The sequence below is a fragment of the Mycteria americana genome, chromosome 13, assembly GCF_035582795.1.
Source record: "Mycteria americana isolate JAX WOST 10 ecotype Jacksonville Zoo and Gardens chromosome 13, USCA_MyAme_1.0, whole genome shotgun sequence".
In the NCBI taxonomy this organism is placed as follows: domain Eukaryota; kingdom Metazoa; phylum Chordata; class Aves; order Ciconiiformes; family Ciconiidae; genus Mycteria; species Mycteria americana.
The window spans coordinates 10,564,414-10,580,678 of record NC_134377.1 but is presented as its reverse complement, the minus strand read 5'-3'; the positions used below and the strand labels follow the sequence as shown (position 1 = coordinate 10,580,678).

The 16,265-nt window shown below is 39.4% G+C and overlaps 1 protein-coding gene across 1 annotated transcript; it reads right to left on the bottom strand.

The window, feature by feature from the left end:
* PPP1CC (protein phosphatase 1 catalytic subunit gamma) lies at window positions 1–16,076 on the bottom strand. The gene is made up of 7 exons (XM_075515889.1): window positions 15,889–16,076; window positions 6,158–6,289; window positions 4,685–4,915; window positions 2,967–3,071; window positions 1,744–1,967; window positions 1,125–1,259; window positions 1–687 (listed from the first exon to the last, which is right to left on the bottom strand). Exons 1-7 carry the CDS (start codon window positions 15,941–15,943, stop codon window positions 598–600), a joined length of 972 nt encoding a protein of 323 aa, XP_075372004.1. The 5' UTR covers window positions 15,944–16,076; the 3' UTR covers window positions 1–597.
* Window positions 16,077–16,265: the final 189 nt, after the last annotated feature.

Genomic DNA, 16,265 nt, shown 5'->3' with positions numbered 1-16,265 from the left:
TTAAAATAATGGCTTTAATTGTCGTTTGAAGTATACGGAGAGGGATGTGTGTCTGAATTAAATATACATCATACCAGTGATGCTGGCAAGGTTGAAAGTTATTTCTAATGTCGACAGCAATAAAACTAACGTGTACATGACAAGACATTAAAAGAAAAGCAATCCCTTTAAAACAAATTTTAACATAAAAAAAGTTCACAGTGGTTTGTATAGACAGTATGTAATTTCTGACAGTAACAAATTTCTACTCTCACAGCACACTAGTGCCCTCTTTAGATCCTAAAGAAGAAAACAAGCATTTACACTACTCATTGTACAGATTCAGAAAGTCAGTTGTACAATTACCCATAACGACAGGATAAGATGCTGTGGAGTGTACAGCTGTAACACCAACGAAAGGGAAGTTTAAAACTCTTGTCCTGGGAGGGAGAAAAGTCTTTCATTTGCTGTTACAACCAGCAAATGCCATTCATCAAATCAAAAGGAAAACCACAAACACATTATCTATTTTGAGCAAGCTGAACAGTACACGTTACAGTTTTAAAAATGGAGGTTATATACTATAATACAAGTCCCAACAAGGCAGCGCCAAAGTGACTATTTCTTTGCTTGTTTTGTGATCATACCCCTGGGAGGCGTTACAGGTCTGCTGGAATTGGGCTTCTTTTTCTCTGCAGGTTTCAAAATCTGAAAAGATAGTTCAGTCATTTAGCAAAAAGTTTCAGCTTTTTTACAATCAATTAATTCACTAGTAAAGGCGTTATACAGGTCACCTGGACCAGTCATAAATGTGCCAAGAAATAAATGTGTTTCCTATTCAGAGCTACGACAGGGCTTAGAGCAGCTGATCAGGGAGCCCATGCCAAGGGAAGCAGGCTAACAGCTGATAGCTTTGCTTGGATGATTTAATTCCAGGGTAAAACACTTCATCTACTCACAGCAGCAAGGGCTTATCACATTTTTGAAGACATGAGTGCAAACACAGCCCTGTCTACAGGCAAGATCTGTAAAGATTTATCTGAAACAAGCATTATGGGTTTGTAACAGTAAAGCATCAATTCAAAATAGAGCAAATTTGAAGAGTGACTACACTAACTAGGAAGCAAACTCTTCAGATACCATACCTGAAAAGAGCACATTAGAGTTTCATCCACACTCATCATGGCACCCGCATTATCAAATTCTCCACAGTAATTTGGGGCAGAAAAGAGAGTTACCAATTGCCTTTTTGCGAAAAACTCATATCCATCTTCAACAACCTTGAGAGAAAAGCAGAAATATTAGACTGGACAAGTTCTTCCTGCCAAGGTGCAAAGCAGCTTAAACTGCGCCAGCAGCTGAAAAACTGGCTACATCTAACAAGCATGAGTTCCAAACTTCTACACCAAAACAGGAAGACCATCGCAGGATCCAGTTCAGCAACAGAGTCCAGTAGCAATGAGAAAACCAGCATTCTGCTAGGTTCAAGACAATCTTGTTCAGGAATCCGAGCCACAGTTTATACATATTAAGAAAAAAATGTTCGTTACAAGGGTTGCTGAACACTGGGACAAGTTGCTCAAAGACAGTGAAATCTCGATCCTTGCAGATATTTAAAACTTGGCTGGACAAAATCCTCAGCAACTCGGGCTTACACTGGTTTGTCCCGTGTTGAGTACACGTGTGTAGGGCTGGACCAGATGACCACCTCAAGTCCCTCTGAACCTGAATTATTCTATGGTTTAATGTACAAAATTAAAATACCTGATGAGCTCTACATATGAGATCCAAATCGTGTTTGTGGAGGAACTTAGCAACCACTTCAGCACCAAATGTGAAGGACACTCCTCTGTCGTTTTCACCCCATCCTAAGACATCCTTGTCAGGGTCAGACCACAAGAGATCACAAAGTAGACCTTGATCTGGTACATCAGTGGGGCGCATAATTCGTCTTATCTGTTCCATTGACTGAAGGTCTGGTGACAAACCTGTTCAGAGTTAAGACACATGCAGTTCATGTTCTAGTCCAACTGTGCGCTACAAGACGGAGGTATTAATTCAAGAAAAAAATAATTTGTATTCAAACTGATTCACCACTGCAATTTTACATAGTTCAATGGCAATGTTAGCTGACTTTTTTAATCCAGCATTTGTTTTAAAGCTTTTGTAACAGAAGACAAGTCATTTTCTAGAAGATTTACTGGAAGGAAGATAAGCAAAGCCATTTCCACATTTTACAGGATTACAATCATCCCACTGCAATATTTTGCAAGCATCTGTTAAAAGAGCTGTTAAGTAAAAGAGGCATTAATACTAGAAATCACAGAGTATGTTTATTTTAACGATCAGGCCTAGTAAGATGAAATACAACAAACAGACCTCATACCATTTTTCACTGGTATGTCTCCCTGGGCAACTGTAATTACTTGCAAGTGATAAAACATTTAAGGTGCAGTATGTATTTTATTACTTTGAAAAGTTGCATGAAGCAGGTATCACATAGCATAACAGAGCAAATTTCTACAAACAAAACTCCAAACCTCTCAGGTTGGATGGGGCTTTGAGCAACCTCATCTTGTGAAAGATGTCCCTTGCCCATGGCAGGGGGGATTCTACTAAATGATCTTTAGAGGTGTCTTCCAACCCAAACCATTCTATGAATCTATGAAAACATACATTTTCAGAATGTACATAAAACTCCTAGTCATATAAACCTAAAAAAACCCTACGAAGATTCTTTACTCAGAAGGAGAGGCTATTAAACATGCCTTTTGGTATAAAAGGAAAAGCAGATCATTGGGTCTGAAGTTTCAAAACTACCAGCTCGATGATTCACAAAACTGACACTAATCAAGCTCAACCCTACCTCATAGAGGAACCAAGGCAGGGAAAAATCCCTTAAGTTCAGCAACGTAAACATGAAATTGCCACGACTGATACTAGAGTATTACAGTTTCTCAAATATCAATTAAGGAACTGTTACTTACCCCCATGACAGCAGAATATTTTCTCATCCACAATAGCTGCAATTGGTAAACAGTTAAAACAGTCTGTGAAGGTTTTCCACAGCTTAATATTGTATCTTCTCTTACCTAGAAGACATTTTGGAGAAAAAAAAACAGTCAATATGCTTTTCTAACACAACCACAACCAACCTAACACAGCTGCCTTAAGTTTACTAAGACTTGCAAAAAATTAGCATTAAAGCCTATACACATCTATCTTCTCTGATACCCACTGACATACTTTATTGCTTATAAGAAAGTTGCAAAGGTCTCTCTGTGTGGCAGAGCGCTCTGAAGTGGCTCTGAGGGTAGCACAAGTCTGTTCAACAGAACGACATTCCACTGTTGGCAGCCAGACTCTCCAGTCCCAACTTTGCTTTGGAAAATTATCCCTTGGAGAATTTGATCCATTTAAGAAAATCTTGCCATTTGCTGTTTTCTTCAGCAGAAGACAGCAATTCTCAGAAAGCAGATTTTCTTTAAACTTCTGCTAGTGCTTTACCACATGAAGTCTCTTTACGCAAAGAAACAGGACTGAAAAATGAAACTGCTACAGTTTTACTTTCAAAGGGACTCTCTCAACAGATATGAACCCTGAACATATTTGCGATATATGACTAAGCCTGTGATTAATCTCTGAGGAGTCAACTCTGAAATACCACACATCTTTGTTTCCTCACTGAAGGAGAACAAGACATGGAGAGTACATCTTGTAAGCTACAAGCCAAGTATGTCCCACAACACAGGTTGTGAGAATGCTTCAGTGCACAATTAATTTAACAGTTTAATCTCCTGTACATTATCTGGATTTATTAAGTCACATCCTTTGAAACATGAACATGCACTTCTTCACAGCAAAATTACTTGTTATGTTAGGGTAAGGTCTACGTATAGTCTCCGTCACAATAGACCTTAACGTACTCTGCAGTGACAGAGCTGGTACATTAGCTGCATAGCAACATCGCATTTGTTCAGAAGGAGTGCTCATGATGCCGAATAAATACAAGCACATTTCTTCATTAAAAGGCTGACGCACTGGTTCAAGTAACAACTTCTGCAGCGGAAGCCACCTACTGAAAGAGCAAGTATCTGGTGCTCAATCCAAGCACACGTCACACTGAAGGCTTCACACACGCTTTGCCCCATTTACGAAAGGAAATATTGGTTTTGGCCAAAGCAACAGCACACAATACAGCAGGACTGCATCCAGAGAAGGGCGAAGGCTTTTTTTTTTAACATTAAAAAGTTATAGGTCTTAATATGAAGTAGATTGCAAACACTAACATAAACACAGTAAAGACCAGCCCATTTTTCAAGTTAAGTTATAACACTAGTATGTATCATCGTCCTTCAGATGAAAGAAACAGAGGTGAAATTTTGTAAAGCACATCAGGTCGAATTCTCTCATCTCTCACTAGATGACCTTATCTTAAGAACTTTAACAATATGTACCAGTGAGGACTGTTAGTTAACATAGCAGCCAATAAATAAAATTACCCACTTGCATGCTGCTTTGTACTGTAAGGATCAGACTCCAGTAGGATCAGGGAAAGGACATTTCCCTTCCTAAAACAGGCCAAGGGCCCCCCTGAAGTGCACAAAGGGAACTGCAAGTTAGGAAAGAATCATCTAACACTGCAACACCAGCACATCCTACCCTGCTTTCCCAAGCCAAAGATGCACGCATCTGTATTACTTACACTCATCGTAAAACCCATAAATTCTATTGATGCTGGCACATTCATGGTTCCCTCTGAGGAGGAAAAAATTCTCTGGGTATTTAATTTTGTAGGCCAATAGAAGACAAATTGTTTCTAAAGATTGTTTTCCTCTGTCAACATAATCACCAAGGAACAGGTAGTTGCTTTCTGGTGGAAAACCTCCATATTCAAAGAGTCGAAGCAAGTCATAGTACTGTCCATGGATGTCACCTGTAAAGAGTATTCAGAAATGACATGTAAGTCACCCTTTGCTACGTTCTTGGACTGATTCTAGAGAAAGAACAAACGAATGACGCTTCAGAAAGAAAAAAGCTTGCAGTTAGATACTGCCTACAACATACTTAAAAATTACTGTTTATCTTAATGTATATAAAATTATCACATTGTGAAGTCTGACATCTATGTAATGCAATGGTTAACTGCACTAAGATGAAGTGTGTAACTACTTACAAATATTCACACGCGTGTAAAACAAAATCAAGATTCCAAGAAACCAACTGCATGTTCAAATGAAAATCTGACATCCAGTTAAATCCTTTACTTGACTAGTGGCTGTGAGATCAGGAACCTTTACCTCATTCTTGGTATTTTCCACACAGCATTGGTAATACTGATGTAAAACTGATCACTTGGGGAACTTGCTTTCCTTTGTACCATCTCTGGTGTTTTCTTGAAACACTCAGTAATTCAAATTCTAGCAGTGAAGTTGTTTTGAGAATGACATTGGTATTTCTGCCTTTGGTTTAATTCATGGTCTTGTTTCTGACAAGTGGAACACTAAATCATGGTTTTAGACTACCAATGTTATAAATATTGAACAAGCTACTTCAATTTGAAGTAAATCCTCAGTGTTAGAGTAGGATAAAATACTGTTTGCTGGATGCTTTTTAAAGTGCGTTTATAGAGGCTTTTATTTTGACATTCTTCATTCTTTCAGCATAACTAGACATGCATGTGTGTGATGAGCACCACTGTGTACAAGTATGGTGAAACCAAACTAGAAAGTAATTCCAATTTAAGTTCCAACAGGATTTTAAAATATTGTCAAACCACTGTTCAACTCTGAATAGCAGCTACAGTAAACTACTGCAGTTCTCCCTTGTTTCCTCTTGTTCAGTAATGACTGGGCCAAACATTATTTCATTGATACAAAAACTCCTTTCCAAAACTTCATGTGAATCCCTTCCCCAAGAGACCTGGTGAAAGTGGACCGGTTACTTTTGGGGTTTGGATTATTTTGGTCCCCACTCCAATTCCCACATTTTTTACCTCCTCCCCACTCCTCCACCCTAAGCATCCAGCAGGGTTTTGTTTTCCCTTTTGCTACAATCATTTCTTAGTTCCACTGGTAATAAGTGAAAGTAGCATCTGGCCCTTGTTCTCTGCTTAAGGTCTGCATTTACCTGACACCCCATGCCCCCCAAAGCATCAAATCAAAGTCACAGTACTCACCACATATTTTCAGTGGAGCTTCAAGTTCTAGTAGAATAGGCTGACTCAGAAAGATTTCTCTGGATTTCAAGCACAGTCCTCTAATTTCATTCTCTTGAAGTTGGACATTTTTGCCTGGTTTTGATCCTCGCACTGTCAGAAGGAGTCAGAAGTCAAGTTATCAAAATCAACAATATCCCTAGCGTTATTTTAAGAGCCTGACTAAATACCACCGTAATACAGAATGAGAAGATAACAGGGTAACATCAGCCTGCTGAGGTGAAACTGCACTGCTGCGTTACCAGAGAAAGGGGAGTGTGTTCTGTTTCAGTTGTATGTTACTTCCATTTAACAGAATTCATGGCTCAACACTTCCCCCATTAAATGTCACATTTTAAAATAGCATCAGTTTAGTTCTATTTAGTTATAAAACCCATCTTGGACAATGTGACTATATATATATTTTTTTTTTAAATGAAGCGGTTATACACTTGTTCTCTGAAAAGCTGTCTGAACTTGAGAAAAGGAAGTCTCCCGTTTAATCATCAACATCATAGCTCAAACATGCAAACTTCCCTAAACTATCATATAACCTTGCCCAAGACAGTATCTAAACAAACAAGACTACAGCACCAATAAACACCATACTGCCCCATTCTACACTACAGTTAGCAACCATGGAGGAAAAATAAGCATATGATTGGAAGGTCAGAACTGTATCTAAGGAAACATTTTTGGATCACAATGACAAAACAGCTCTCCTTATTGTTGCCTTTTAGCACAGTAAAAGACAAGCTAGTAGGAGATCTATCTCCCACCCTCAGACCACTCCCCCCCCCCCCCCGCCCCTTCACCCCCCTCCATTACTGCTTCAAATTCACAACAGCAGTTTTCTTTCCTAGTCTGGACAAGTACACCAGCTTGACCTGAACAAGTTTCTACAGCCACCAGCACAGCTTTCCCTCCATTCATCTATCCCCCCCCCCCCCCCCCCCCCCCGTTTCTGTTGCCCAGATATACAAAGGATATTTCTACAGCAGCATTGCTGTAACTATAGCTAAATTGCATAGAATCATAGAATCATTTAGGTTGGAAAAGACCTTTGAGATCATCAAGTCCAACCACTAACCTAGCACTGCTAAGTCCACCACTAAACCATGTCCCTAAGCACCACATCTACATGTCTTTTAAATACCTCCAGGGATGGTGACTCAACCATGCAACAGCATTTATCAGGGTTAGGATAAGACTAAATAAAAAATTGTGATTATGCCATTACTGGTGAAGCTTATTGTATTTTTATTTGGTGTCAAAACCAGTGACAACATGGAGCACTGATAAGGCTGAAGCAAAAAAAACCCCTGTAGCAAATTCCATTCAGATTATGGAATAAGAGCAGTCATCTTCTACAACATAACCCATTAGTTTAGCAGCAAAGCCAAATGACCTCAGAACTTTAGCCTCAGATGCCTGGAAACACTCTGACAACACCTCCAAAAACAAAATCACTACACCGGTAACGTTGCCTAGTTAGGCAACTTAACTTTGTACAACTCATATGGCATTGACACTGAAGAATCTACACTCTTATCCAAAAAGGTTTGGTCTTTAGTTGCCAAAAAAGCAAGCAACAAGCCCCGAACCCTTTCAAATACAAGAACCTATGCAATATTATCTTCCTGAATTCTTAAATAACCTTTTAGATACCATTTCAGTCTAATTCCCTTGATACTGTTTAACCTCAGAGTGAGAAGTCTGGAAGCTACAGACGACTCAAGTATCTATACTGTCACTGTGGGCTTTGGACTATACGAAATCAAGAAGTGAGAACGGCAGTAGGAAAGGCCAGGGGAAGCATTTCAGGAAGAGTACGAAAAAAAAAAAAACAGTTGATGTTCCAAAGGGATTACAATTTCTCATTAGCACAGAAGTTTCCTACTTTTGTGCAAGCCTTTGATCTAGAGCAGAAAACTCTGTTCAGTCAGCATGCATGTTATCTAGACCAAGAATAAAATAATGATTGTGTAATATCCATCCATAAAGTCAAGTGTCACTGGACGCAATATCTACCAGCACTTACAGTGTTAGTACCAAAACAATTCTACCCTGCATGCTGACTCCCAGAGACCCTAGTCATGGTGGCACAGGCTGCCCTACAGAATCATTGACCATACCCTACAACACACCACCTTTCCTCAAACAAGCTTCAAAATTAAACTTGAGTTCAAATTACAATGTATACTGACAGTGACATTAAGTTAATTGTAGGTCAAAAGTCATGGCTTTAATAATGTTATCTTTCAAGCAATACATGCTCCTCTATTATTCACTGCCTATGTATTATCACTCAACACTGACATTATATGGCAACACTGGAATTACCACTAAACGTCATGTCTTCCATTAAAATATTTGAAGTAATGAAGCATATAAATTCAAGTTAAATCTTTGTCACAGCAGTTTATCACGCATGAGGCTTTTCATCCACACAGTAGTTTTTTCATCCGTACAGTAATTTTCCAAACACTCCTGAGCAATGAGCAAGTTACTCAAAATGCCAAATATCCAGAAGCAATAAAGAACAGAAATTTATAGAATAAAGTGATCAGCTGGCTGAATTATAAATGTTACATTTTCCACTACTCTTAAATTTTACAATTCACCTTTGTTTTTGTGATAATATAATATATTTGTATTTAGTTTCCCGAGAAGCCAAAAACCTAACTTGCCATGATTTGGTCTTGTTAGAAATTGCTAAAACCAAACCCTGTATCTCAAATCCATAAATTAAAAAGTACAAAATATTATACAGACTATGTAATGCACTGAGTCACTAAAGCTTATGAATAAAGCATACGCATTCATTTTTGCTGCAGATTAAATGAAAATCTGAAAACTGTTTCAGATACAAGCTTCCTATGTTTCTCCAATGTATTTTCATTGAACCAGTATAATCTTCACACAGTTTTCGTCATCTGCTTGTAGAACACCCTGACAAGATAAAACAATGCTTTGTTGCAGTTCGCAAACTGACTAGTACAGATACCAGAAGAATGAAAGAACAGGACAATTTGATTCATTCTGTAGCATGCTGCCCACCAATGACATTTTGACCACTTTTGTCCAACATGGAAACGGTACAGAAGAAACGAGTGTTCAATTTCTTCTAACATTGACCTACATATCCTGAAAAGCTGGGAAAAAAAAAAGTATTTTTGGCTTCAGAAGAATCAAATATGCAGAAGTGCTTGTTGGTTTGAGAAATGTGTATTTTTAGTGCAAGGATTTTCTCATCCACAATGAAAGAGCTGGCAAGGAATCGCAGGATGTTCAGTCTGAATGACTTCTTAAAAGGTTTCTCTGATTGAGTCTTCAAGTTACTTAGTCCTACTGAGAAAGGCAAAAATAATATACTATGAAAAATATGCTGTGTTTACAGTTTCTTTTCTCTGCTTTGGACCAAAACAAGGCAGCTTGTAGAGACCAGACAGTATGATACTAATTGGCAGCTTGGTCATAAAGTCAAAAGAGCAGTTCAATAGTACTGTACATGCACATTTGTTCTTTCAATGCATAAAAAATAACCTCCCTCAGAAATGACAGTCTGGAACTGACAGCAGAACAAGCTAAGGATTAATCAGTTGAGGAAAAAAGTCAGCCCATTTCAAATAATATTTTATTTATGACTTGTCTCAACATACTGCTGCACTATTTCCAGACAGTAATATATTCCCATCCTCTTTTAGGCAGAGATGCTCCTGTTCTTAAAAATCGTTTCTCAAGAGCTTGAATTTCAATGTCCAGTCTGGGCAGTCTTCTAACAAGTAAAATCTTCTCCACTGTACAAGTATGAGTTTTGGAAAAATAAGCTCTCCACTGGATGGAAAAGACTACAGAAAAGATCCCTCCCTGGAGCCTGGATGATCTCTGCAGAGGTACTGACTTGAACGTAGGTTCCAACTACTAAAATTGACGTTGCTTTCCAAGACAAGGAGGAAAACTGCTGGAAAGCAACAACAGATACCAACTCTAAAATGAAGGCATATTATAAGCAGAGGTAAGTGCACTACAACAGCCGCCCAGCAGAGGGGGAAAGGGAAGTACAAGGAAGAAGAGCAAGAACTTAACAGCACCCCTGTCATTTTGGTGCAAGCAAACAGCACTAGCACAAAGCACAGCTGCCAGGAGTTAAAAACACCGCTTGACATCCAGGGTAACTTTTATACATTTCTTTGTGAAGGATAAATGGGTCAAGAACTGTGGGATCTAGAACATACAACAGTCAGGAGACCACATGCACATAGAGTACAACAGACTTCTACGCCACGTCCCATCGCTAGCATTTTCCAATGTTCAGTTTGATGCCACACAATCCTTTAATGAAGGCAAATGCTATTATAAAACTGACTCTATTACCTCATTCAAGGTTAATATGAAAGGGACAGATACTTAGGAAAGTATTAAAAAATAGCAGAATATTAAAAAATATCTAATATTTCAGTGATCGAAACATCTTTTAATGTAATACTGAAGGAAAATTGAGAAGCAGTTGAAATGCTGTCAACTACAGTGCTAGAATCAAGTTCTTGTACAGACACTGTTTTCAAGAAAATATTCTATCAGCAGGCCAGTTCATTTTTTTGGTTTATTAAACAAGTCTCTCAGTTTTACCATATTTTACGTTAAAATGACTGCAATCCTAGAGACATTTCCAAAAATACTGCAGGTTGTTTTTAATCTTGTTTTTAGCAGTACCTGATGACAGTTTCACATTCAGTTTTGCACCACAGGCACAAAGGGAATAAATAACTTGAAAGTGCTTGATGTAAAAAAGGTTTTACTTCACTGCAGGCACTACCAACTTTGATCAGATCATTTCAGATTCAAAATTGAAACTGAAAAGCAACTCCTCAGTGCCCAAGCCTCTAAAAAGAAAAAGTTCTAGTCTACTTTTTAGTATGACAAAAGTTCACAGCAATATTATCAAACAGAAGATTCTGCATGACTGCAAAATTTTCATCTTGTAACATACTTCCTCACTGGAGAGCGCTATGTAGCAACAGGTACTCACGCTGATCACAAATATCCAGAGATGACAAATTCCTCCACTTCACTGACTAGGCAACGCACACTGAATTTAACTGACTTATTTGAATCCACAGCAGTGATAGGAATCTAATCCTCATTTTCCAAATGCAGAGCTCCTATTTCCCATTATTAGAAATTGCTGCAACACAGCAGGAAACAATTAACATTAAGCTACACAAACTATGGAAAATTGTGTGGTTTGAGATTAACAAGTGCTGCTCATCTATTAGAAACTTTGTCACAGTATCCCAACTCATCAACAAGTGAAATCTGACCACATTTCAGATTAACATCTGTGAGAATCATACAGAGACTTATCTCACAGTCTATGAAGCTAACCAGCAAGCAACCCTTCAGACCCAATCAATGCTGTATTTAGCAGAAAGGTGAAAAAAACCAGAGAACTGCATTTGTAAGAAATAGTCTTCTCTGTTGTCAGCAAAAGTTTATCCATACTCTTTGGCTCAACTATTTTTAATAACTAGATGATCCTCTTTCCCCATTTAAAGCAAATTAGAGAGAATATCTCCTTGACAGCTATACAACAGGCTTTACCGGGAATAGAAACCTGTGGGTGTATAAACAGGAAAGTTTGAGGATTTAGTCTTTTTGCTGATTTTAGTGCACTAACCAGGATTTCAGCTTTCAGAATGGCTACCACCGTTCTAGCCTCGCATGGCTTTATCCAAAGTAGCCTCCATTCATTACTTAGTTTTCCCTTGATAGTGTCTGCAGAGGCTGCAGCACAGAAAAGATTTTCAGAAACATGTTTCAACTCAGGTTCCACTTACGTATGTTGAAATTGTGTTATTTTACCCTGTTATTTACCATTACCATGGTAAGACTAGTACATTTCAAGCTTGTTTTCTAGATATGTTACTACGAGCTCCATTTTCAAACCAGACCCTACTTATCTGTGAAAAGCTGCCAATGCACTAGATGAAGGAAACGGATAAGGGGCTCAAGTTATAGGAACACCATCTGACATGACACACAAAGGAAGCCATGCTCACACTCAGGGAATCTCAGGATTTGTCACTCATTCTTTACTCGGAGCTGAGCAGGAATTCTGCCATTTCCTGGAACCCTTTCCATGACCATACAGATGCCACTGATTTGTTGTCTTACAGGGAGCTTTTCTAGCATCTTCTTGTCTACTGGCAGTTTTGACTTACCAGTCAAGTACAGCCGCAAGCTCAGAACCATGGAGTCTACAATACTCCTCCTAGGAGAGTAATTTGCTCTCATGTTTGCCCCTTCTTATTTCTCAGTAAAGTGAGTTAGCTCCATAAATATTCAAGCCTTTATCCACTATCAAGGACACTTAGGAAACATTTCAATGCTCAGTGCAGGATACTGTCATTTACTATACTTTAGAAGCCTTATTCTTGTGAAAACTGTTGTTAGTACAGTTACTAAAAGTGACAAAATTAGACAACCTGTACTCATGAAATTGTTCCTAGCAGAATACAAGCCTCATTAGTAAAGAGGGCAACACATACAAATTCAATTACAGCAAAAAAAAGATCAGTATGTTCAGTGTTTTCATTGAACGACTTTCCAAGGTTGAGAACAATGTTACTGAAAAATGGTTTTTTGTGACATTTCAATGCCAAATGGCTCTGTACTATAAGCATTTGGAGCAAGAAAGACTCTTCAAATATTTACCTTAGAATGAGAAGCTAAATATATACTTCCAGGCCTTTTAAAGAACAAACTAATAATTTCAGCTAACTAGCCTAACGTGGGTGGGAAAATATCAACTATTTGGGGAAAAAGAATAATGTCATTTGATCAGAGAAGTCAGGATAGAAAGCAAGTAAAACCCCCTCACAAATACATTATTAGTATCTTATATTAAGAACAAAAGCAAGTGTCATTTACTATTCACCCTTTAACCACTTCACTTTACCTCAACCATTAGACTAGATCCACTACTGATGTAGCTCTCTTGGTCTCTTCCAACAGTGCAATGCTAAAGCATGTTATAAAACACAAACAGCTCCTTAACTATTTTCTCACTGATTTGGAATATTTCATCAGGTATCTCCTTAATACTTGGGTTTGTTACCTTTAAAAAGGAAGGGATAATGCTTCCTGTTCATATCCTTTGCATTTTATTAGTAAAATCGCCTAAAGTTAACTGTTATAAAAATATGTATGTATACAGTTTAAAGACAGCGGTAATAAAATACCAAATTGCTCTAAAAATTAAAGCTTGCACAAGGATTTGGGCAACTCAGTTTGTGAGTAAGCTGATTATTAAAACAGATTTTGCAGTGTTTTCATGCTTGAGTATGATTTTAGTCTGTGCGCAACCTTGTCTGAAAAGGGTATCACTTGAAACAGAGTTCTGGTACAGGCACACCAGACTTTGTGTAACTAACATTATGCGGTTGTTCTACCAGAACTGCACTGAAAAAGAATTTCTCATTTGCTCCAAATCTAAATAGGATGAGAATCCTTACACATACTTTAGATATTTTGTTCCCTCCATTTAATACCATGAAGACTTTAGAAGTTCAGCCCTGTCATCTACCTAGCTGGACCTTAGTAATTTCAGGGAAAAGATGAGTCAAGAAAATTTTAAACAACCAAAGAGAATGGCATTTGCACAGTAATTCACACAATTTAGCACTCTATCAAAAAATGCAGCGTTCGCTAAAATGCAGTATCATTTTGCCCTTTCTGGAAAAAAAGTATAAAAATGACAGACTGCCACAAAGGTCAATCACTACTCTGTCTGGAAAAGATGTTTATAATAGACATTTAATAAGCAACAAAAAAAGCACTAGCATAGGTTCCTAACACTGGTAATTATTTTAAATATTGAAAGACAATCATTGCCTCAAGGAATCCAAAATCCCAGCTGAAATGTCAATAAAGGAAAAAAAATTTAATTTCAGTTCTGGCAGCTGATGCAACCTCAGGTAACATCTTTAGTTGCATGAACTATCTCTTAAAAGATCTTGTCAGCAAACCTTCTGAAGCCTGATTTACGAACTCTTATCTCCTCCAAACGTATAATACTGATATAAGCTGGGTAAGAACGTAACATATTGAAGTAGTACATCTTATTACTTTTTGAAACTTTAAACTAATCATTGAAAATTATTCAGATCTCTTTCTAGGATTATCTTATTCCATGTTTTTGATATTAAGAACTTACACTTTGAGAAAATTAAACTAGTTACACTAGGGGAAATCAAGTAAGAATTGTAACTAATACCTGCAGTAAAATTGAGCATGTATTAATATGTCACCAAACATGACATACAGGACCTGACATCTACAAATCGTCCTACTGAAGTTTCAGGAAAATCCTGGTCTAAATTTATGAAGGGAAGCCTTTAAATAATTTAAACCAGGGCAGTTTAAATCGGTAATAGGCAAAACCCAAGACGGATCAGAGGAAGAGCCCTATTTACTTTTACTTATTCTAGTTCAATAATCCCATAATACACCTATAGGATTTTTAACTCAAAATAATTTCTAGAGTAGCACTATTGTTCCTCTGCCTGACCTTTTGCTATCCAAGCCATTACACAAGAAAAATCTTGTAAGAAGGAAAGGGTGTAATACAGCTGAAAGACATTTCTTCACTATTTGTCTCAGCAACATCTCAGATGACTTTGTGCCAAATGGAAAAAAGTTAAATCCCTGACCAAGCTCTTCAAGTGTAAGTCCAGATGAGATGCCTGCCCTGACATACATCAAATAATGCTGGATCAGGCTAGCTTCCTTCTCCGAATAATTATGATTTTCCTTGACACCTAGAAGAAAATTTGTCATTGGCTACTTCTCAGCCTTTTGCCCTAAGAAAGATCAACAGACAATCCTAGTCTGGTGCTGACCCCTGCAACCGAAGGGATGATGCTGAAGACAACCCTACAACTTCTAGGTTTTCCTTTGATTTAGAAACTCCCATAGAACTCTTTTCAACCCAAAGCACTAACAATACAAGACAATAAGACCTTCCACATACTGCCTGAAACACCAAAACCCAACCCTCTGTTCACACCTAAAAAAGCCACCATATGTTATGAATTAAGAGCCAAAGTCCTATGATAGCATTAATGCAAGCAGCTAACCAAAGCTAAAATCACGATATCCTGAAACCCATGCAAGTCTCCTCCCGACTTTCTGAAAAGCTGCCTCAACAGACCCTTTAAACACGCTAAGTCTGATTTCCAGAGCCCCACGACTACTCAGCCAAGCACAGACCCCACGTACATGTGTGGAAGGTAAGAGAAAACCCACGTTTTTTTAAACACTTTCCTACGAAAATAATAGTAAATTAAGCATCTCCTTAGAGCTGCAGGGGAGGAGAAGGGGGGCAGCCGGCTGGTCCCAACACCGCACCGGGAGCGCAGGGGGGATCAGAGGGCAGGAACAGCTCGGAAACACATGGGCTGAGGGAAAAGTTGGGGCTGAAGGGCAGAGCCGCCCGGGGCGTCGGCGGAGGCGAGCCCCGGGAAGACAAAGCGCCTCGGCGCCCCTCCATTTTGGTCCCCCCGACCCCACCGGGCGGGCAGGACGCGGTGCATCACCCGCGGCGGTGGCTGAGGCGGGACCACGGAAGCGCCACACGGGCGGGCTCCAGGCACCGGCCCGGCCGCCACCCACCCCACGGCCACCCGCCCCGTGCCTTCCCCGACCCTCACCCTCCAGCAGCCGTTGGATGATGCTGTCGATGTTGAGCTTGTCTATATCCGCCATCGCCTCTCAGCGGCCGGGCGGACCCCTCCCCGCGGCTCCCCTCCCTCCGCTCGCTGCTTGGCCGGCCCGACTTCTCTCCTTGTCCTGTCCCGTTTTTACCCTTCCTCCTCTCCTCCCCGCTCTCCTTCTTCCCTCTCTCTCTTCCCCCCCCGCCCCCCCTCGACACCGGTCTCAGCAGAGACCCAGCACTGAACAAAATGGCCGCCGTCTCCTCAGCGAACTCGGCCGGCGCACGGATACTACGAGCGTGACGCGGCTCACCGGAAACCCTTTATAGGCAGGGCGGGAAGACTGGGGCGGGGGAAAAAACGCAGCGCGGGAG

Bases quoted from the DNA above. Each gene is read 5' to 3' on its own strand.
- PPP1CC (XM_075515889.1), bottom strand. From the start codon at position 15,943: ATGGCGGATATAGACAAGCTCAACATCGACAGCATCATCCAACGGCTG. The intron at 3,072-4,684 runs GTAAGTAATACA...AATGTCTTCTAG, and splicing joins TTATGGGTTTTACGATGAGT to GTAAGAGAAGATACAATATT. The intron at 1,968-2,966 runs GTAAGTAACAGT...AACTCTGAACAG, and splicing joins AATATTCTGCTGTCATGGGG to GTTTGTCACCAGACCTTCAG.